At 36.9% G+C, this 23,302-nt stretch overlaps 2 protein-coding genes across 2 annotated transcripts in view; one reads left to right on the forward strand and one right to left on the reverse strand.

Moving 5' to 3' along the window:
- The window catches only part of LOC118752305, a 37,624-nt gene extending 18,650 nt beyond the window's left edge, over positions 1 to 18,974 (reverse strand). Inside the window, exons 1-2 of the mRNA XM_036487174.1 lie at positions 18,754 to 18,974; positions 12,079 to 12,171 (exon numbers count right to left, since the gene is read on the reverse strand). Coding sequence (XP_036343067.1) covers positions 12,079 to 12,171; positions 18,754 to 18,827 — 167 coding nt within the window. The 5' untranslated portion in view covers positions 18,828 to 18,974. The remainder of the gene's footprint in view (positions 1 to 12,078; positions 12,172 to 18,753) is intronic.
- LOC118752306 lies at positions 12,098 to 13,478 on the forward strand. Its single transcript, XM_036487175.1, has 3 exons — positions 12,098 to 12,231; positions 12,318 to 12,744; positions 12,804 to 13,478. The coding sequence occupies exons 2-3, from the start codon at positions 12,739 to 12,741 to the stop codon at positions 13,272 to 13,274; spliced, it is 477 nt and encodes a 158-aa protein (XP_036343068.1). The 5' UTR covers positions 12,098 to 12,231; positions 12,318 to 12,738; the 3' UTR covers positions 13,275 to 13,478.
- Positions 18,975 to 23,302: the final 4,328 nt, after the last annotated feature.

Here is a 23,302-nt window from a genome sequence, read left to right on the forward strand (position 1 = left end):
ACTAGCTTATACCCGCGGCTTTCACCCCGCGCTTTTATACAAATATGAAAAATAATTTGATGATGTTAGATTTTATTTCTGTGCCCATTTCGTTATAGCTCTTTATTTTTTAAGCGAGTTAAGGTATTTAGGCCGTTTAAAACTATGAAGTTATAAAATCTCGTCTGCGCACTAGGCATACGAAAGATATCAATCCCTCTAAGTTTACCTTAAAATGGTTCCAGGTATACGGCGCGTGAACGTGTAACCTTCTTGGAGATGCCACGGTGGGTTCTAATATTTCCAACTCAAATTTAGTAACCTGGCCTTGATAAAATACCACTTCTCATTACTGTAGCAAATGCCTCAAGAGAGCTTTAGATTACAAGGCCGAACCCGGCTCTCCCTTTTCCATTTAATGAAATTTATTCTGTCAGTACGGCACTTATAAAATAAATCTCCATAACAAATTTAAAATACTTCGAGAGATTTTCTATCCTTCCAGAGATATGTATTAAGAAGTTTTTAGTATGTATGGGAAGCGACATGCCTCCTCTTTTAATAACTCACATTTTTTCCATGAGCAATTGATACATTTTGTATACACAACTCCATACCAAGTTCCAGTATTCTTCCACAAACACTTCCAGGGATATGTGACAAGAAAAAGTAAATTTGTACTGGAAGTGCCACGTCCCTTTTTCTTATAACCCTAATCTTCTTCCATGAATTTAGAATTGATTTTACATACCCCAGTACCAAGTCCCAGTACTCTACCATGAACACCTCTAGAGATAAGCAGTATAAAACAGTAAATTTGTACGGCAGGAACCATGTCCCCTTTTCGAATAACGCAAATTCTTCTCCATGAGTATGGAATTAATTTTGTATACACATCTCGGTGCCAAGTTCCAGTCCACTGCAATAAACACCTCCAGAGATATGCAGCATAGAAAAATCAATTTGCATGGGAGTTGCCACACCACCTTTTCCAGTAACTCTAATTTTTTCTCCATGAGTATGGTATTAGTTTTCACATACCAAGCTTGAGTGCTTTACCGCAAACATTTGAAGAGATATGCAATATGAAACTTTCAGTCAGTATGGGAGGTGCTACGCCTCTTTTCCAAACACGTCCATTTTTTCCGTGAATATGAACATGATTTCACACAGTGTTTAATTAATTAATTAATAATATGATTAACGACTACACATTAACGATTAAAATGTTAATCGCGTTTGACGATTAACATTAATTAGTCGTAATCAACTGTACGATTAATGATAACATTTTTTTAATCGTTAATGGCTGGCTGCGGGAGGATGGTTCCGTGCGCAGAAGTGGAAAACTTTTGACTGCCATTCACCTGGGAGTGGCCAGAAGCGATTCTTGTGCGTACGGTTCAAATCGCAGCTCACAACGTCCGGATATTTATATCCACGTATCCTCTGGGTAGCAACCAAACACCCGTTTGGGAGCGAGCTAAAGTGAGAAGGCGTAAATCTTCTCGTGCGCTGGGTTTGGGTCCCGCCACGTTAAAACCCCGCCCAATGAAAAATTCCAACAAGCCTCGGATGAGACCCCCTTTTTCTGATGACGACCACGGCAAACGTATAAAGGACTATGATTTAAGGGTATGCACCTGGAATATCCGGACCCTTAATGGGGAAGGTGCCTCTGCCCGGCTGGTTGATGTCCTCGGGAAGACAAAGGCTGACATCACCGCCACCCAAGAAATGCGATGGACGGGGCAAGGTAAAGTAAGCGTGAAGCCTTGCGACGTCTACTACAGTTGCCACGTAAAGGAGCGCAAATTCGGTGTTGGATTCGTGGTAGGAGAGAGACTCCGTCGCCGAGTGCTGGCGTTCCCCCGGTGGACGAACGTCTAGCCACAATCCGCATCAAAGCTAGATTCTTCAACATCTCGCTCATCTGCGCCCATGCCCCGACGGAAGAGAAGGATGAGGCGTCCAAGGATCTCTTCTATGAGCGCTTGGAACGTACATATGAGCGCTGCCCCCGACACGATGTCAAAATCGTGCTTGGCGATTTTAATGCCAAGGTGGGCAAGGAAGGGATCTTTGGCGCCACTGTCGGAAAATTCAGCCTCCACGACGAAACGTCCGATAACGGACTGAGGCTGATCGACTTCGCCGGGGCCCGAAATATGGTAATATGTAGTACTAGGTTCCAGCATAAGAACATCCACCAAGCTACATGGCTGTCTCCAGATCGAAAAACGAGAAACCAAATCGATCATGTTGTGATAGACGGAAGGCATGCTTCAAGCGTTTTGGACGTACGTACACTCCGAGGGCCAAACATCGACTCGGACCACTATCTTGTTGTAGCCAAGATACGCACCCGCCTCTGTGCAGCAAAAAATGTGCGCCCAACAATGCAAGGAAAGCTTAACGTCGAAAAGCTGCAATCACAACAGACGGCCAATTTATTCGCCACTCGACTCACACACCTGCTCTCTGAGAGCACTCTTCAACAATCCGACGTACGCGAGCAGTGGAACCACATTTCCCGATCATTAAGTACCGCCGCCGAAGAAGTAGTTGGATTTCAGCGAGCCCGAAAGAACAACTGGTACGATGAGGAATGTCAAGAAGCCGCAGAGAAAAAAGATGCCGCCTACAGGGCCACGCTGCGATCGGGCGCAACGCGAGCCATGTGGGACCGTTATAGGGAACTGAAGAAGGAAGCGAGACGTATTTGCCGCAATAAGAAGAGAGAGGCCGAAATACGTGAGTGCGAAGAGCTTGAGATGCTGGCCGACAGGAAGAACGCCCGAAAATTCTACCAGAGGGTTAGGCGACTTACGGAAGGTTTCAAGACCGGGGCGAACTCCTGTAAGAACAACAATGGCGACCTAGTGACCGATGTCCAGAATATACTTAAATTGTGGAGGGAACACTTTTATAACCTACTGACTGATAGCAGCGCTGAAAGTAGTGAGGAAGACGAACCCGAGTCCCCAGTCGATGATGATGGAGTAGCTGTCCCACCGCCTGACTTTGACGAGGTACGAATAGCGATTACGCGGCTGAAAAACAACAAAGCTGCTGGAGCTGACGGCCTGCCAGCCGAGCTATTCAAGTACGGCGGCGAGGAGCTGATGAGGTGCATGCATCAGCTCGTATGCAGAATATGGTCAGATGAACGCATGCCCGATGACTGGAATTTAAGTGTGCTCTGCCCAATCCACAAGAAAGGCGACCCCGCCATACGCGCCAACTACCGCGGAATTAGCCTTCTAAGCATAGGTTACAAGGTCTTATCGAGCGTATTGTGCGAAAGACTGAAGCCCACCGTCAACGAGCTGATTGGACCTTATCAGTGTGGCTTTAGGCCTGGAAAATCCACCATAGATCAGGTATTCACAATACGCCAAATCTTGGAAAAGACCCGCGAGAATAGGATCGACACACACCATCTATTTGTCGATTTCAAAGCCGCTTTCGACAGCACGAAAAGAAGTTGCCTTTATGCCGCGATGTCTGAATTTGGTATCCCCGCGAAACTAATACGGCTGTGTAAAATGACGTTGAGCAATACCACCAGCTCCGTCAGAATAGGGAAGGACCTCTCCGAGCCGTTTGATACCAAACGAGGTTTCAGACAAGGGGACCCCCTTTCGTGTGATTACTTTAATCTTATGTTGGAGAAGATAATAAGAGCCGCAGAACTGAACCGCTCAGGCACAATACTTTATAAGAGCGTACAATTGCTGGCGTATGCCGACGACATCGATATTATCGGTAAAAACAAGGGCTACGTCTGTTCTGCCTTCTCGGGATTGGATAGAGAAGCAAAGCGAATGGGTCTGGTGGTGAACGAGGACAAAACGAAGTATCTCCTGTCAGCACACAAACAGTCAGAGCATACGCGTCTTGGCACCCACGTCACTGTTGACAGTTACAAGTTTGAAAAAGTAGACGACTTCGTTTATTTGGGAACCAGCATTAACACCAATAATAATGTCAGCCTTGAAATCCAACGGAGAATCACTCTTGCCAACAAGTGCTACTTTGGGCTGAGTAGGCAATTGAGAAGTAAAGTCCTCTCTCGTCGTACAAAGATCACACTCTATAAGTCACTCATCGTGCCTGTGCTGGTGTATGGCGCGGAAGCATGGACAATGAAAGCATCTCTTTTTTGTCCTCTCAATAGTCAGAGAACCGAGTACGGGATCGATTTCCAGTAAAATCTGACTGATTCTGACTATTTCAGACTAGTCCGGACTCGTACGGGATCGCAACTAATATGTTTCGTTATTTATCTTTTAGTTTAGTCGTTATTTTAAACTGTTCTTTCTGTTTGCATGGAATTTGGTACGCAGATAGCTTATGGGCCATATTGGTTAATAGGCTATTCTTTGTTGCCACCTGTTAAAAAAGTTGAATTTATTTAATATGCGGGAACGACTGAATAGATTTGCATGAAAATTTTCACACAGATAGCTTATAACCTAGATTGGAAAATAGGCTACTTTTCTTAAGAGTTGCCCCCTGTTAAAAAAGTTTCATTAAATTAATACGCGGAAACGACTGAATGGATTTGCATGAAATTTTGCAAGCAGATAGCTTATGACCTATAGTGGAAAATAGGAGCATTTTTTGGAAGAGTTGCCACCTGTTAAAAAAGTTTAATTGAATTAATACGCGGAAACGACTAAACGGATTTGCATGAAATTTTGCACATAGATAGCTTATGACCTAGGTTAGAAAGTAGGCTACTTTTTTAAGAGTTGCCACCTGTTAGAAATGTTTAATTTAATTAATACGCGGAAATTAGTGAACTGATTTGCATGGAAGTTTTCACACAGATAGCGTATGAGCTAGGTTGAAAAATAGGCAACTTTTTTAAGAGTTACCACCTGCTAAAAAAGCTTAATTAAATTAATACGCGGAAAAGTCTGAACGGGTTTGCATGAAATTTTGCAACCAGATAGCTTATGACCTACAGTGAAAAATTGGCTAATTTTTTGGAAGAGTTACCACCTGTTAAAAAAGTTTTAATTAAATTAATACGCGGAAACGACTGAACAGATTTGCACGACATTTCGCACAGAGATAGCTTATGACCTATGTTGGAAAATAGGCTACTATTTTAAGAGTTATCACGTATAAGGAAAGTTTAATTAAATTAATACGCGTAAATGACTGAACTGATTTGCATGAAAGTTTGCACACAGATAGCTTATGACTTAGACTGGAAAATAGGCTACTTTTTTAAGAATTGCCACCTATTTGAAAATGAAATTTTGTTCAAAGATGGTTTATGACCTGGATTGAAAAATAGGCTACTTCCTTAACCGGTTTTCCGATCAGAACGAAATTTAGTACCCTTACTACGGATTTCGGAAAGATGGTCTTAGACTGAAAGTAAGTCCGATAACTCAAGGCCCCTCCCATATAAATTGGAATTTTCATATTACATACATATCTCTGGAAGTATTTGTGGGAGAGAACTGAAGCTTGGTATAGTGATATGTATGTGAAATCAATGATGGCATTAATCGATTGATGTTTTAATCAGTTAGGTAATTCGATTAAATTCAATCTGATTACAGTTAATGATGATTCATTTTAATCTGACTAAACAGTTAATCGTAACCGCGATTAAAAAATTAATTTTTAATCGTTAACTCTTAATTTGATCAAGTAGGTTTGGTGATTAATTAAGTTATGCTGGAATTTCCCTGTGCACACAAAGCAAGTTAATCCGGTATGGCTAAATCAGGTTTTCTCATCAATCTAAGCAATTTGGTGTGCATTTTCATTAAGATATATACCAACAAACGTTTTACAAACTAGGTTTGTAAAAGTTCACAGTTTATGTATTACTAAAGACAATAATTATAATTTTTTTATATTATGTGCTTTTTATAAACGTAAAACACACAATAATTACTATAACTGGTGTTTGGTTTCAAACTCGGACAAACTAAACAAATTAATTAGATTTTATTTTTAATTGGATTAACGATTAATGTTTTAAATTAATTAAACGTAATCGCAGCCAGCCATTCTTCTTCTTCTTCTTATTTGGCGCTGTAACCGCCTAAGCGATTTTGGCCGAGTCCAAAACAGCACGCCAGTCATTTCTCTTCTGTGCTAACTGACGCCAATTGAAAATGCCAAGTGAAGCCAAGTCCTTCTCCACCTGGTCTTTCCAACGCAGAGGAGGCCTTCCTCTTCCTCTGTTCCCAGCATCGCGGCCCGCGTTGAATATTTTCAGAGCAGGAGCGTTTCTGTCCATCCGAACGACATGGCCAAGCCAGCGGAGCCGCTGAATTTTAATTCGCTGCACTATGTCTATATCGTTGTAAAGCTCATACAGCTCATCGTTAAATCGTCTGCGATATTCGCCATCACCAACGCGTAAAGGTCCGTAAATCTTTTGCAGAATCTTTCTCTCGAAAACTCCAAGTAAATACCGTTATCTCTCTGTCAGAAGTTACCAGTTTTAGTCCGAGAATTTTTTGCTGGTAAATTCTGGTAAATGTGTCAAACGATCAGCTGTAGTGTGTTTGGCAACCAAATTGTAAACAAAAGAAAAGTGCACTTTGCTAATTCATGTTGAAAAGTATTTAATTACTTGTTTAAGTGGATTCTAATGAATTTGAAAGTATTTTTGGTTATTTACATGTGTGAGCTGGATGTGTTTGCATACAAAATAAGCAAAAATTTACAACCAAAATTTGGAGGTTATGTTGAAGTTGACAGAAGTTACCATTTTTTACTAGAAAGCGATCCCGTACTTTTCAGTGTTACTCTCTCGCTCTGAGCGAATTTTTATTTTTTGACAGTTTTACTAGTCCGAGTCCGAGGAATACGGGATTGCACCTATTGTAAGTTTTAATTGAGGACTAGTCTGGTATTAAAAAAAAATACATAATTCACAAAGTTCTTTTAATATGAAGAAAAAGCACGACTTGGAACCATATACATACCTATTTCTAGGGGTGTATGTACGAAAAATTGTGTTATAAAATTTTGGAATGAATATTCATTCATTCTGCTCAGTGTACCTACTTTATTCAACAATAATGCGTCATCAAACTGCTTCGCCTATTGTTTGCATGCAACTAAATAAAATTTGTTGCTCTTCTACTCTTTCTGTTGACGTTCGGGTTGTGTACGTGTAAGAAGCCGATTGTGAACATGTGAAAGGCCGAATATAGTTCGTTTCCCAGGAAAGTCTTTGGCGGGCACTGTTTTAAACAGCAAAAGCCAAAGCGCTACAAGCTGTTGGGGCTCTGTATGACCAGCGTTGCCAGGTTGACGTTTTTAACGTCATTTGGACGTTTTTTGTACCCTGTTGACGTTAGGACGTTTTTTGTGTAAAAAATGACGTTTTTTAACTTCCCAGTAATTTTTCTTTGTTACTAAATCTTATAAGTAGAACTGATTTTGAATTATTTTCTTAATAAATCTTTACAATCTTTGTGTTTTGCTGCAGCTGCTTGAAAAGATTTTTTTCTCGATTCTTGGACTAAGGATTCCGTGTTAAAAGGCTGGTTGTGTAAACACTTGAGGTTACGAGGCTTGCTGTAATGTTTGCAATTGCACATTAAAAGCCAATTCAGGAAGAGCCGATCTATTGCAGTAGGCACGCTCGCAAAAGCATCAAAAAAAGCTGTGCAGCTTAAAACGTCAGAAAAAAGTAGGCTACTTTTTTAAGACTTCATTGAAAATGTAATGAACACAAAAAAGACTGAAATATTAGGTCCATTCAATAACTTTTCCATTAAGTACTTGCAGCGAGAGCGTAAAAGAAAAATAGAGAGTAAAATTGAGAGCAAGAGAAAATTTTCAGAAAAAGTTATTGAACGCAAAACTAGTAAAAACTTGCAACTTAAGCCATTTTGAAACTTTCTGACGGTTAAGTTTTGGCGCGCTATTTTCTTTTTAATTGGGAATAGTTCCCATCGTCATAAAAATAAAAAATATACAATAGCTTTAAATTTTTCATCCATATTTTCATTTCACTAATTGAATTTGAAACATAACCTTACTTTTTGACTCCTGCAAATTCATGCTAGTAAAATTTTTACTTGCAAGAATTTGCAGCTCTCTCGGGGTGTTACGCTCTCGAATTCGCTCCCTCTTGCAAATATTTTGGGTTATTGAATGCATTCCCAGTAAAAACTTCCAAGTACTAGCAAAAACTCGTAACAATTTTTTGATATTGAATGGACCTATTGCTATGCTCCTTCTTAGAAGAACGTAGTTTAGCATTTTCGACAACCGAGTCCCTAACCAAATGTCTACAAGAAAAAAAAATATTATTAAAAATCAACGCGATTATTTAGCCCCTTTAAACTTGCACATTATTGCCCTGAAATTTAATGGACTATCAAACTGCATACTCAAAAAAAATTCTAAAAACTCTGAATAAAAAGTTGAAAATCTAGCTGAAAATTTGCAGATTGTTTATAATTTTTACACAATTTGTGTGGATTTATATTTTGTTTTTTAATGAGCTTGGCTTTTATGGAAAAATAATAAACATTAAATAAACGAAAGAGAAACAGCCAAAATCGATCGAGACTACTTTGAGATTTTCGGGATCCGCGGCACTAATTCGGAATTTTCGAGACTTCTACAGGATTTTCGGAATCTTCGGGACTACTTCGGGATTTTTGGGCTATTTCGGGATTCTCGGGACTAAAGTGGAAAGTACAAGATTATTTTCGATGTATCATATTATGAATGTGCACGCTCTCTTCCTTGTCATAAATGTTCGCACATGTATGTGTACGTATATGTCGTGTAAAGAAATGCCTAGCGCTTTGCTTCCACTTATTACGCCCACTTATATTTTTCAGTCCTACAATAACCTACAAATTAAGGCACTTAAAAATAAAAGTCCCTACAAAAGTGTTTTTGCCCAAGGGAAATTTTAGCAGTTGATAAATAACCCACAACGGAAAACACAAAAAGATCGCACAGAATGATTTGCCACGGTGACAAACACTCTTTGCTTGAGAGACGAGTGTTTGTGTCAGTGGTAAACACCATACGGGACACTTGGTGACGGTTATTTTCGATCTCTGGTAATTAATTATGACTGCCTGCAACAAGGAAAGGCCGAGCTCATCTAACTAATAAAAGAAACTAATTACAAGGTATTCATTACAGGCGAACCTTTCCAAGAAAACACCCGGGAACTAAGCAAATCTCAGACCTTTATCGTCCGTGATTCCATAATTCAAATTATTATAAGAAACGGGGTACCTTTTAACAAAATAACAAGATTTTAAACTAATTCTGCTGGCAGCCACGACTTTCAAAACAGAATTTTTTTCGAAGTTTTCATTCCTAGAAAATAATTTATTTGCCATATCCACATATTCACAACCTCGTTATAAGCGCACATTTTTCAACCAATTTCGCATCCGCGGATGTCTAAAATTCCACATTCGCAACATCCCTACTTTGCACCAGGAAGCAAACTTTATACTTAAGATCCTTTCAGTTGCTTCGTTTGAGTGTGGTATTTTCACTTTTTCATTTTCATTTATTCATTTCAGTGATTATAATTAGTACAAGAGTGTGGTATTGAAAAAACAAAATTACACTTGTTTTTTTAGTTTAGAAACGTACAACTATAATAAAATTATTTTCTTCTTATTTTTTTACAGGGCAATTTAAATAAGTTCCAACTTATGTAAAAACCTTACAGAGATCCTAAAGTAATTTGTTTGTGTAAAAGAATATTACACAAGCAAAATTCATGGGGTAAAATTACTGAACACCGAGTTACCGAGTACCAAGAACGGTGGGAAGACCCCTCTATTACCAATTTTTATCCTCGGAGTTGAGAATTCAGTACAAATCAGTACAAATTTTGAAAAATCGGGCCAATAGCGTACTGATTGAAGAAATGAATAAAATCAGTACGAGAGTTGAAAAATCAGTACTGTACTGATAAAATCAATCCGTCTGGCAACCGTACTTTCGCATTTAAAATGTTAGTAAAGATTATCCAATACGGACCATGAAAATACTTTTTTGCACAGACCAAAGTACCCAAACACAAAAATTTAATCCAGGCCATATAATTTTTTTTTGCTTTTGATTGGTTGTTCTCAACGAAAAAAACATTATTAAATAAAAAGTTACTGGTTACGCGTTTTTGAAAGAAGATTTTGCAGAGATGTTAAGTGGCCCGTCTTATAGACAGGGTTCTTCTGCTGAAGAAGTATATTTTATACACGCAAATGTAAAAGTGGAAAAACTTCAGGACTTTTATAAAATATGTGAAATTTAGGCTGCTTTTCTTTATTCCTTCTGAACGTTTGGAATAAACTTTTTTGTTTACTTATTCTTGAGAACGTTCCTGATGATATGTTAACGTATATTTCAAACGCATTCTGTTTATTCCGGCTGTGAAATGGTATTATCCGGAATGTATAAAGAAACGCAGCCTTAAAGTTGTGAGCAGCACTTTTTTCGTTCGGTATTTGACACATTTTTTAATACCTGCTTTTTTTTGATTCCTCAGAACCTACAAATGAACGTCTAAAAACCCCAAACATTAGGTTACATCGCTCAAGAGGTAGTACTTTAATAGAAACTAGATAATAAGCGAGTTGCACTAGAAATTTCTTGCTTTTCTCGAGTGAATTTCTAGCAGTAAATTTCATTTAAACCGTTACTTTTGTTATAAATAACTATTTACTGATATTCGCACATACGAGTAGTAGTAATGAAGATATAGAAACCGGACTTGACAGTGCAGATGCTTTGTGGAGGCAACAATATGCCAGTACACAAAATGTCAGAAGATTTCCCCAGTCCAATAGTAACTAGATCCCCACCAGTCCAAAATCAGAGAAATGTAATACTTTTAAAAAACTACTTTATTTCACTTTTTCCATTAGAAATCTATATCTAAGATGACGAATTTAGAACTGGTTTGGAACTATAGAAAAAGGAATGCAGAACGAACTAGATCTTATTTCTTGAATTTAGAACTACTTCGGAACTATCGAAAAGGGATGCAGCGGGGGCTTGTTTACTTTACATAGATATGAGTTTGGCGGCCTTTTTGTTCAAATAAGCTTGCATTCTGCACTACGCAGATGCTTTTTCATAGCTTGGTAATACAAAACAAAAATTTGTGTTAACATTTTAATATCCTGGGATCTTCTGGAATCTAACCAATAACGACAAGCACCTCTGAAAACTCAGCAACAGCCAAAGGTATATAAACGTACATTTATTGCAATCATTCAAACATATTTACATAATTTCAAATTGAAAACACATTTCTTTGAAAATAATTTAAAATCGCACAGATGGAAGAACCAAAAATTATTTTTTCGTCTGTCAATTTTAGAACTGTGTCGGAACTATAGAATTTCGGACTAGTTCGGAACTATCGAAAAAGGGATGCACCGGGGGCAATTGACACTTCCTAGGAGATCGCCATGTTAATTTCGCCAGTTGTTTGCATGCAAAAGAGATTTATCGCGAACCAGTACTTGGTCTAAATGTACTAGAAGCGCAACAGTTCAGAACTAGAGATTTTCCCCACAGAGTATGTATGTACGTATGTAAACTCTCGCAAGTATCTGCATATATACGTATGTATGTGTGTATAATAAGTGTTTGGATACGAGTAAAGAACATTCTTTACATGGTACTTTTACTTGCAAACTTTACAATCTAATGCAATAAAAGAAAACTTTTCTAATTAGAAGCCATTATGCGATCAAAACGGCAATTATCCTTAAAAACAGTTATCTAGGTTTTGAGTTGACAATACGAATTAATTTCATAGCATGCAAGCGGCTCTGTTGACTGCTGCCTTTGAAAAATTTAACGAACCTTTTATTACGAGCTAGCTTACCAATTTAGTGGAATGAAAAATTTGAAGACGACTGAAATACTGGTATCTACCACTATACATATGTACATACATACATATGTACTACAAGTATGTATGTATGTAGCTACCTTTGGCATGGTGTATCTGCGAGGTTCTTAGGAACCATTTTAAGAAAAAAATCAGCGATAATGAGGAATTTCTGAATAAGCAAATTTTTTATTGATGTGCATCGTTTTTTTCTTATTCACCTCAGCAAACTGCCAGTATATGATCTATATGTTGGTGGCGGCGAGTTTCCACGATCAACACCATTTTGTCTGTCACGATCCAGTAGTAATAGCCTGAAAAAAGTAAAAAACGGCAATTAATTAAAAGCTACAGGATCAATGAACGAAGTAAAGGTAAATCTGCAAAGATGGTCTTCAAATATATATATTACTTTAATTTAATTCATTAAAACCTTTATGAATATCTGTATATTCTCCAGGCCAAGACAAAGTACCTTCGGACACCTTTATTACACAGAGAGTTCTCTTGAGCCAAAAGTTTTTCCTATCTCAAGTCTTAAGGAGAGTGAAACCCGCTTTTAAGTGCTCCCGCAACACGTTCGGCAAAAAATTTCTAAAAAATCAACAGTAATTTTTAGCCACGTGAAACTTGCACAATATTGCACTAAAATTGAATGGGCTATAAACACTAGTGATATGCGGCTAAACATGTCGGCCCCTCGAAGCAGGCCTACTACGAGGGTCGGATCAACCTCCACCATTCTAAACTCGCGTCCGCGAATCCTGAGGTCCGCCTGACTGCCAGTGGACTTGACGTTGCCCTCATGCAGGAGCCGTGGATACTCGGCAACAAAATCTGCGGGCTTGGGGTGAAGGGCTTTAAGCTAATTGCCGCACAAAATGCAGGTAAGACTCGAGCTTGCATATTAGCAAGGAACAACTTAAACATCTTCCTGCTTCAACAGCTCAGTGATGGCGATCTGGTAGCGGCAAGCATAGAGCTGGATAAAATCAGCTTCTGGGTAGCCTCTGCCGACATGGCCCACGATAAGGACGTACCACCAGAGAAGGTTCGGACATTGGTCAAGGAAGCAGCCTATAGGAAAAAACAACTGGTTGTCTCCTGCGACGCTAATGCTCACAATTCGATGTGGGGGAGCACGAACACGATCGCTAGAGGCGAATCGATACTAGACTTCATTCTAGGAAATAAACTTAGTGTCTTGAATTTAGGCTCAGAGCCAACCTTTATAACAAAGAGTAGAGAGGAAGATTTGGATATAACCCGGACTTCGGACATGTTTGCCCATAAAATCAAGAGATGGAGAGTACTTAGGGTTGCCAGATTTTTTTGGGCCGAAATCAGCACATTAGACTTTTTCATGCTATTGAATTCAGTACATTTCAGTACACTTTTATTCCAAGCAGAATTATGAATGTAAGTAGACAATACTTTTAAACGCCAGATTACTTGTTTTTCATATTATCTTGGTATATAAATAAAATGTTTTTCATAAAAATTAAAAAGGTTATTCATTTTAATATACTCATATACACATTAACATGTAGTACGAAAAACCTTTATAATATCATTGTTCCAATAAATTATTTTATATATATGACATTTTTTAATAGCAATAATGAGATCGTTTCCACTTTCAGTGTTTAAATAGTCAAAGAACTCTAAACATTATACAGTGAAACACGCTTAAGTACCTAAACCGCTTAAATAACATTTTTGGGCACCGTGAATATTTTAATGTTATCTGAAGAAAAACCCTATTTTAAGTACCTCCCCGCTTATTTACCCAACCCGCCTAAGTGTCTAAATTTTTCGTAACCCATTTACCATTTTACTTATGATTTTCCCCTTTTAAACAAAAAAAATCTAAAAAATCAAGGGTAATTTTTAGCCACTTGAAACTTGCATATTGCACTAAAATTGAATGGGCTATCAACACTTCTGAGAAAAAAGTTTGAAATTTTGATGATCATTTTATGAATTTTCTTTTCAGTGTTCTAAAAATTTTTAAGCTTAGGTTTATATGGTATTTGTTAGGGAATGAACTGTGTTTTAATTGAAATATCTTATAAATTAGTAAATATGCATAAGTGGCAAACAACATCATTTCGAATTTGGTCCGAAATGATAGATATGTCCAATACTGTATGTATGTATAAATATGTATAATCAATGACTTTAACGAATTTAATTCTTGTAAAAATTACATAACATTGCTTTATCGATTTTTTATAAACTTTTTGCTTATGTGTTTATGTTTTTAAATAATGCTACGTACACTTCATTAAATGTTCATGTTTTATTCAAGGATTGGTTTATGTAAGTTAACTAGAAGATTAACGACATCAATAATTATGTTCGCTTAAGTACCCGAATCGAGTTACTTAAGCGGATTCTTTTAATAACCCAACCCGTCTCAGTACATACCTCAAAAAGCTGACACTTTTCCTGAGGTACTTAAGTAGGTTTTACGTATTTTAATATTACTTTTAGTTTGAAGTTCACTTTCTAAAACTTTAATTAGATGTCAGTTTCTCTCTTTTCGCCAGGAAGCAAACTTTATACTTAAATAAGTTCCTCTCAGCTGCTTCGTTTGAACGTGGTATTGAAAATTACATATTTATTCAAACTGTGGAAAGATACCTCTATTTAAGGACTACATCCGTATTTCATCATGGCTTAAATTATTTTTTCAACTGCGCAAAAACTAAGAATTCGCCAAAAGGAGTATCTAAATTGAGTAAGTCAATTGATAAAAACGAATTGTAAGTTGTAGGCAAAGCCATTCAATTATTCAAATTTGTTCTTATTAAACTGAAAGTTATTTTCAAGATAACTAACAACATTCGACAAAATAAGGCGGTCCTCTTTTTAAATAAATTATACGCCATGATATTATCGCAACTGGAAGGTAGTGGTCCGCAATGTGCCCATAAAACGATTGCTGTTTTGTATTAATTTCTTTACCTTACTTAAAACATGTCAACTATAATTAAATTATTTTCTTCTTACTTTTTACAGTAAGTTTTAAGAAAGCTCCAACGTTATGTATCTTTAGCAAATCGTAAAGTATTTTGTTTGTGTAAAATAATATTACACAAACAAAATACATGGGAAATTACCGATCACCGAGTTACCGCGTACCAAGCTCGGTGGAAAGAACCCTATTACAAATATCATTGCTCAGAATTGAAAAATCAGTACAAATCAGTACAAATTAAAAAAAAATCAGGACATTAGCGTACTAATTGAAGGAATGAATAAAGTCAGTACGAAAGTTGAAAAATCAGTACTGTACTGATAAAATCAGTACGTCTGGCAACCGTAAGAGTACTTAGTGAAAAGTCTTACTCTGACCATTGTTATATTCAATTCGAAATAGATCTCAAGACCCCCCAAGTTAGGGAGTTCAGAAATATACGAAATACAGACTGGGTGGTTTACAACAAAAACCTGAGGACTTTATTGCCAAAGATACCACCACGGGACCCCGCCACGCAGGTGGAATTGGACGGGTTGGTTAACCACTAAAGCCATGAATAGTTCTTTGTCAGCCGGATGCCCGGTTGTTAGGTACAGGGGGAAGAACCAACCACCTTGGTGGTCAAAACAACTATCCTCGTTACGTGAATCCAATAGCACAATGTTCAAAAAGGCCAAAGCCACCAGAGCAACAGAGGACTGGGAAGCCTATAAGGCTGATTTAAAAATATACGAAAAAGCAGTTAGAACTGCGAAACGTAAATCATGGCAGTTATTGCAGGGAAATTGAGGAAACCACGGAAGCGGCCATATTAAGAAGAATTATTGCAAAGTCACCAAGAAACTCATGGACTACGACGAGCGAGGAATCTTTAGGTCTCCTCATAGACACACACTTTCCAGGTAGCAAGCCGATGGAACTTAACGACCCCACAAATGACGGGAGGATATCTGTTCTAGGAAATCTACTGACCACTAAGGCGAAAATCGAATGGGCTATTAAGACTTTTTGTCCTTACAAGTCACCGGGACTTGACGGCATACACTGCAGAAATCACGGGGTATTATCTCCCCATTCATTGCGTCTATTATAAGAAGCTGTGTTAACATGGGCTATGTTCCGCTAGGCTGGAGAGAGACAAAAGTCTCCTTCATACCCAAGGCAGGTATGTCCTCTCACATTAACCAGAAGGACTTCAGACCCATCAGTCTTACGTCTTTTTTGCTCAAACTTTTAGAGAGGATAGTGGATGATTATGTATGGGGCGTGATACCAACTAGTAGGCTCTCCCCAGCGCAGCATGCCTATACGAAAGGCAAATCTACGGAAACCGCCTTACCGTTGAAACACAATACCGACGAACGGCGAATTTTAGCAAAGTAGTGCGACGACGGCGGCAACTTTCGCTCAGTAGAACACAACTACGGCGACAACGAATGTAGCTGCTTATGACAAGGTTCAATTAAAATTTTTACAAATAATAAGATTATTAATTTTTAACAAACCTAATACAGTATTTTTCAATTTCGATTTAAAAACTTGAGAATATTTAGCATATGGCCACAATGGATCGTATTTTGTCGCTGCCACTTGCAACGACGATAGAAATAAGTCTATCGTTGCGAACACTCGTCGGACGAACGTCGTCGTTTGCTTTGGTTGTGTGTGCTCATTTACAGCGAACATTCGCAGCGAAAAATTCGTCGTTCGTCGGCATTGTGTTTCAGCGGACATGATGTTTTTCAATAAAATTCTGAAGTAGGGCTTTCTTGAAAAGTCTTTTAAGATAGGGCGTTTTCGAACTGGCTGCGATCATATATGCGGCGTTCCATATCAAAATGGACGGGTTTACACTTAATGCGTTTGATTAGTTTCAAAAACTAATGTTTTTATCAAAAAATTTGTATGTGAAAAATTTTTCACGAAAAAAAAATTTTTTTTTTCATAGAAAATTTTAATGTGTGTATGTGTGATTTTTTTTTTGTAATTTTTTCCTCGCCCCGTTTTCGAGAAAACTATTAAATGGATTTGTTGTTGGCTTTGTGCTGTAAGGTTTTCAAAAATGTATTAACCAAGCTCAAGCTTCATATTTATTTATTATTTATGTTTATCCATCAACCCTAAAAATTTTAAACAAATCAAGCACATGGAACGCCCCATATAAAAATGCGCGAGTGCGTTCTGCTCACTTTCAAGAATAAAATCACCAGCGAATTTCAATTTGCATTCGATTTACATGTTAGTTGTCACTATTGTTATGTTAATCCGGTTTCACGTGAAGTTATAACATCTTATGTTGTTATAATAAGCTTTGCCACGATTTTATATCAAAAATGCACATTTGATTAGGATTACTAAAATATGCTATACGGCGGCTATATTCTCTGCGTTTTGTGTACTCTCCTTCTTCGTAAAATATTTCAGCGAATCAGAACTCACTTCGCAACTACGTCATTGGAGGAAAACCAATTTTTGACAGCACCATGTCGTAACCTTCTATTCTATGAACCTTGCCTTCTCATAGTTGTCTAGTAGTGAGAACCGACTTTCGGAGCCGTATTTTTCTCTTTATTCCATGAGAGAGATGTTTTCAATTGTCATAATCTTCTCAATGTCTTGGCGATGTACACGTACCGGACACGAACGCTTTTTCGAAGTAAGATTAGATGCGCCACATAGCAAACAGTTCGTAATGCCACAGGCCGGATCCCAACGTGGAATATTGCCACATTGTAATCACCTCGCCTCTCTAGCCTTATAAAAAGCAGCTATGTGTCCCAGTCTGCCACACTTTTTGCACTCCCTAACAGCTGGTACAAAATAGTCAACCTCACAGATGCATTTAAAAAGTTTAATTTCTTTTGGAATTTTGTTCCCCTTGAAGGCAATTTTAATGAGGTGGTGGGTATTATTTCATCACCCTCTCTACGACTAAGTCTACTAACTGACACCACCGGTATTTCGCTTTCAATATTTTCTAGTAATACCTGTTCGGAATATTTATGTGGAACTCTTCTAATTATGCCATATTTTTCTGTGAACGATCTGGGTATGTATGCCTGGAGGTCCTTGGCCTTGAAGTCGTTATTTATTACAAAGTGGTTTGCATCGTTTGCAGAGTCAAAAGTGAGTTTAGCTCGTCCATTTCCCAGGGCTCTTAAATCAGCTAAACCAAATAATTTTTGTCGGGCAAAACCTCTACAAATACTACAAATTTAACCTGGTCATTCGGGTCATAAAAATGTTGCAGCTTATCTACACGAGTCGTTAATTCGGGTCTCATTCGACTAGAATAAGCTATAGCCCAGCAAACACAGTTTCAAACGTTTGAGAAAAATGTATTTCTCAATTTGATATCAAATGTTTTTCTCAAATGATTCTCAAATTGAAAAAGAAGGTTTAAATTTTATGTTTGAAATTCATTTGAGATTGATTTTAAGAAAGATGTCAAGTACAAACGTTATAAAAATGCGCAGTTAAATCAAAAATTGTAAGAATAAAATTAAGATCAATTGAAAAAAAACAATGAATAGAAAAAATTTGAAATTCAAAGCCCACAAATAGTGGATTTGATGTTTGCGCGGATTGAAAAAGCTGCAGCCCTTCAAGACGAATTTATTATACATTATTTTATCTTAATTGCTTCTTTTGTTACGTACATACATATGTACATCACGAAGAAAAAATAAATATGAAATATACATTTCCTTTTATAAATTTTATTTCCACATTTGAAGTACATTTGATAAATAACTTTTCAAATTGATTTGAGAGTTAACCATATTCTCAAGATCAAACTCCCCTTTTTATCGAGAAAGCTGTAATTTTCAAAGCAATATCAAATCATTTTCAAACGTTTGACATTTGATAAAGGCTTTGATTTCAAATCATTCTCAAATGTATATCAAACCTAATTGTTTGCTGGGCAGGTTGCTCGGCTTGTGGGCCCGGAACGGAACCACACGAGCCGCCCTTCACCTCCATCGAAGCTCTTGCCACACACACTTTCTTACGACATACACTCTTTGCACTTGCTAGATTTGTCTTTTTTTAATTTTCTCAGTCTTTTTAACGCCTATAGGCAAAATACACAAACTCAAAGAAAACTGTCTTTAAAATTAAATTGATTTTTTTTGCAAAAATATGTATTTAGTATGTTTCAGAGGATTAGCTTATCTCGATTTTGATGTTTTGTGTTATTTTTTCCGTCGAAAGGCAGTTTTTAGTCTACAGAAGTCAAACAACGCGTCTGTCTCAAGTCGGCGCCAAAAACGAGTGCGAACCAAAGCACTTGCTACAACTGAAAGCTTCAAAATCAACTTTATGCAAACCAGCGTTGTCGTTTTGATACAATTGTATAATTTTTGATACTTTTTTTTCTAAATCTTAGGATTTGATACTTTGATACTTTTTGTTTTGATAATTTTGGCTGGCAGAAACGAATTTTTGAAAACTATGAATAATATAACTAGTTTAGACGTATTTATAAGTTTGATTTGGTAACTCTTATGAGGGAAATACAACCCGGAATTTCTTTGCACGCGCCGCTGTTATAGGGCCACTAAACCACATAAAAACATTGCGCAATGTCGGGCTTGCGTCGGTCGTTTGTGTGGGGTATGTGGTTGTTTGTACTAAATTGCACACTTATTGCGCTACATCAAAATCATTTTGAAATTTTGCTCATGCTTGTCTTATTTTACAATAATTTGTGTAGCGTATGGCGAGAACTGCGCAATTTTTAGTCTAGTTTTGACTTTTTAAAATATGGATAAGAGCGTAGAAAAAAACAATTATTTTTTTTTTAAATATTATTCTTTTGCGTTTTAAAGCTAAAGCTATCAAAATATTTAACGCACATTCATATTTCTTGCACATATTTACTTGAGCAACGTTTCTCCAAAATAAGGTTTGCGCAATTTTATGGTGTAGTAATTTCCACAATATTGACTTGTATAAGTCTCGGGTTGCGCAATGATTTTGTGTGATTTAGGACCCTATATGTATGTAAGTTTTTATTTTCGTTATGCAAATAAGCAAACAGATTATCTGTTTTTGTTAAAGCAAATAATATTAGTTTTTTTATAACTATGGATTTAATTATAAAATTTAATTTATTATTTGTTTTTCAAATAAAAGTTTAAAAAATAACAGTGGTGTATGCTTTTGATACTTTTTCTGCTTGGCAACTGATACTTTTTTAAGCTCGCGGCAACGTTGTATGCAATCGCAGCGGGTTTTTTTTGAAACTCTTGCTCTGCTAATGGGTTAAAAGATTTAAAAGCATATCAGAAAGATGAAAAACAGACACGTAGCGGGTCTAATATTCCTATTGTATGCATTGGTATAGAAAAAATTTCAACTGAGTTTGAATTTTCATCTTAACACCAGTTTATACGGCCATATAAATACGCACTTTCGAAATTATTTAATTTTGCCGTTTATCTCCTTTCAAACTGCTTATAAGATTTTGATTTTCACCTTTTAGTTATAATAGCTTTTGCACTTCAGTTTTTTTTTATATAAAATTGCAGTCCTTGATTATAATCTCTAATTTAAAAGTTTTCGTTTAGCAATTTTTCCTCCAATAACTAGGTTTAAAACACACGACGAGCCGTGAAATATAACAACTGATTTCGAAACTTGCCAAAAATTTCCCTAGTATGAAGATTTTGGCACTGAACCTATTATGGTTAAGGATTAAATTTTACTTTTTTCTCATTCTTTAAAAAACGTAAAAAAATACCAAATACTAGCGCTAGTGTGGTGGTTTTAGTTTGCTAGAGAATTGAATGAGTTTTAACACTACATCCACGAAGAAAACTTGCGGACAATCCAGTAGATGCACTAAACCAGACATGGGCACTTTTTTGCCCGCGCAGTAGCGAAAGTGCGAGCGCGGGCTGGAGATAGGGAAAAACAGTTTACGGGAAGAAGGGTATGAAAAGTTGCGAAAAAATTATTTATATCCCACTGACATCATGTTCATCGCAGTACGGCTGCGTAGAGTTGTCAAACTATCGATAGCATTATCGATAGTTTAAATTTTTTAGACTATCAATACTTATTGATAGTTTTTTCTTATACTATCAAAAATATCGATAGTTTAGTCATCGATCATCTCTCCCAATTTTTTTGAAATTATACATACATATGTTAATCGTAAATCCTGTTTTGGTTGTATAACTTGTTTGTTTTTGAACTTTCTAAAAAGAGAAGTATTTTGGCTAAGCAGTTACTTAATTTTGAATGCTTATAACTTTTATAAGATAATATTTATTTCACTATGATCCTGTAAAAAAAAGCAACCTAACTAGCGCTATTGATAGTGCTATCGATAGTTTTTTTTTTTTGAGACTATCGTGAATATTGATAGTTTTTCTGAAAACTATCAAAACTATCGATGGTGTGACTATCGATAGTTTGACACCTCTACGGCAGCGGTAATACTGACTTTGTGTACCAAACAAAGAGCATACATGTTCCTCATATACACAATAAGCCATCGTTCGGACTTCGCTCCGATAGGAGTAGATTTGTTCCGTTTTGTCGAAAAAATTTGAAACCTAGTCCTCTACTTCGCTCAACTGAAAATCTGCTCCGCTTTGTTGCATCAACAAATTTACTCTTCAAATAGAAAGGAGGTGGGGTTTTTAATAGCATACTAAAAGTTATATTTTACCCTTTTATCGACACGATTGTTACATTGGTGAGCTACAGCAACTTTGCAAATACACTTGAATTCGTGAATAGGCCCTTACAACCGCCCGAGTTGAATCCGATCGAAAAATATTGCTCTGTCTAAAGTTCTGTAATTGCGTCGTTGCCCACCGATGTAACAATTGTCCCGGTAAAGAAAGAATGAAATAACTTTTTATTAATTTTAACCAAGTCATTTTAACTTTAATGATAATTTCTCGTTGGATTAAGGCGCCTTTACACGGGTCGGTTTTCTAGTAGATTTTTGTCGTTCAACCAAAATCGACCCGTGTAAATGACATCTCAACCACTAGCTGGTCGATTTTCCAGTCTACAGATATCGACCCTTATAAGGCCGCTTTAGCTCCTTATTTGTACAAGGATAGGAGGAGAAATGAATTGTTTTTTATAAAGATAAGAAATGCACATCTAATACGAATACTTGATATTTACTTCCATTTGTGTAGTCCGAACCCAGCTAAGAGTGCTCGGTGAAGGTCAGCTAGTGATCAAATTTGCCAACAGGGCTGCCAAACATACATAGCTATGAAGTGCCATATTGAGGATAAAAAAGTGCTAAAACGTGCCAAATAGATAATTAAAAGTGCCAAAAAAGGTGTCATTCTCTTTAATTCTTCCCATTAGCATTAAAATTAGACAAATTAAAACAAAAGCCCAATGTCAAAGTAAGATAAACCAGTTGTATACACTACAGAAATTAGAAAATTTTAGTTGAGAAAAAGAAGTACACGCAAAGGATTTCACAAAAATGTATTTAAATTTGGCTTTTTTTCAAAAGTGCCATTTTGGCATTTTGTGCAAAATTGAAAAATTCAGTGCCATTTCATGTAAAATAGTGCCAAAAATGGCACGGTTTGAGCCAAGTTGGCAGCCCTGATCGCCAAGTTTTTTATTTAAAAAAGCACCAAAATACTGAAAATAGCGCAATTTTCCCCCCAAAAAAAAAAACACCAATTTTGTGTTGCTGTGTTTAATGGTATTTTCGCATATAAAGCTGTATGTTCAAATATATTAAATAATCGCACAATGAAACTTGTAAATATTTCCAACTATGCGCAGTTAATCAATTTAATAAATTTAATTTGCAAAATGTTTTTTTATTCGTAAAACAATTTCCAAAACTTGGTTTTTCTAGAGGCTTTATTTTCATGCCATTGCTTCCTTTTGTACAAATGCGCACACCCAGCTAATTAGCAGAATATTCTATGGATTCCGTGATAGAGACTGTGTGAAAAATTGCGTTTGGATTATCTTGGAGCATAGCTCGTCCAAACACGAACATATGTGTAAGTCAAATACAATGTCACCATAGAATCACGTTTTTATTATAAAATTGCCTTGAAAAGGGCACCAAAGAACAAAACAAGCGCTACACTAAACAATATTCGCCTTTTAATTCCCTAAACCCACTTAATTTCTTGCGAAAAGCACAAAGTTGGCAACAGTTATATCGATGTCAAATTTGCTCATAGACAGAGAGTGAGCGCCTGCTTAAAGAGCGTAAGCATCACATGCAAATACATGCGAGAGCACACTGGCACACTAACACAATCACGCTTTCAGCTCGTGTTTACTTGCGGTAGTGATCACATCTGCTCATATAAATTAATAAGTTTAGGAAAACTCGAGTTAAACCTTTGGTTTCAATGTCAATCTTTATTCTGCCTTTTAACAAAAGTGCTACGCTCAATGAAACCCAACCTCGATGCAATTTCACCAACGTTTTCCGCTAGCCCATG

This window comes from Rhagoletis pomonella, unplaced genomic scaffold (assembly GCF_013731165.1).
Source record: "Rhagoletis pomonella isolate Grant_MI unplaced genomic scaffold, Rhpom_1.0 Rhpom_scaffold_01384, whole genome shotgun sequence".
Taxonomy (NCBI): domain Eukaryota; kingdom Metazoa; phylum Arthropoda; class Insecta; order Diptera; family Tephritidae; genus Rhagoletis; species Rhagoletis pomonella.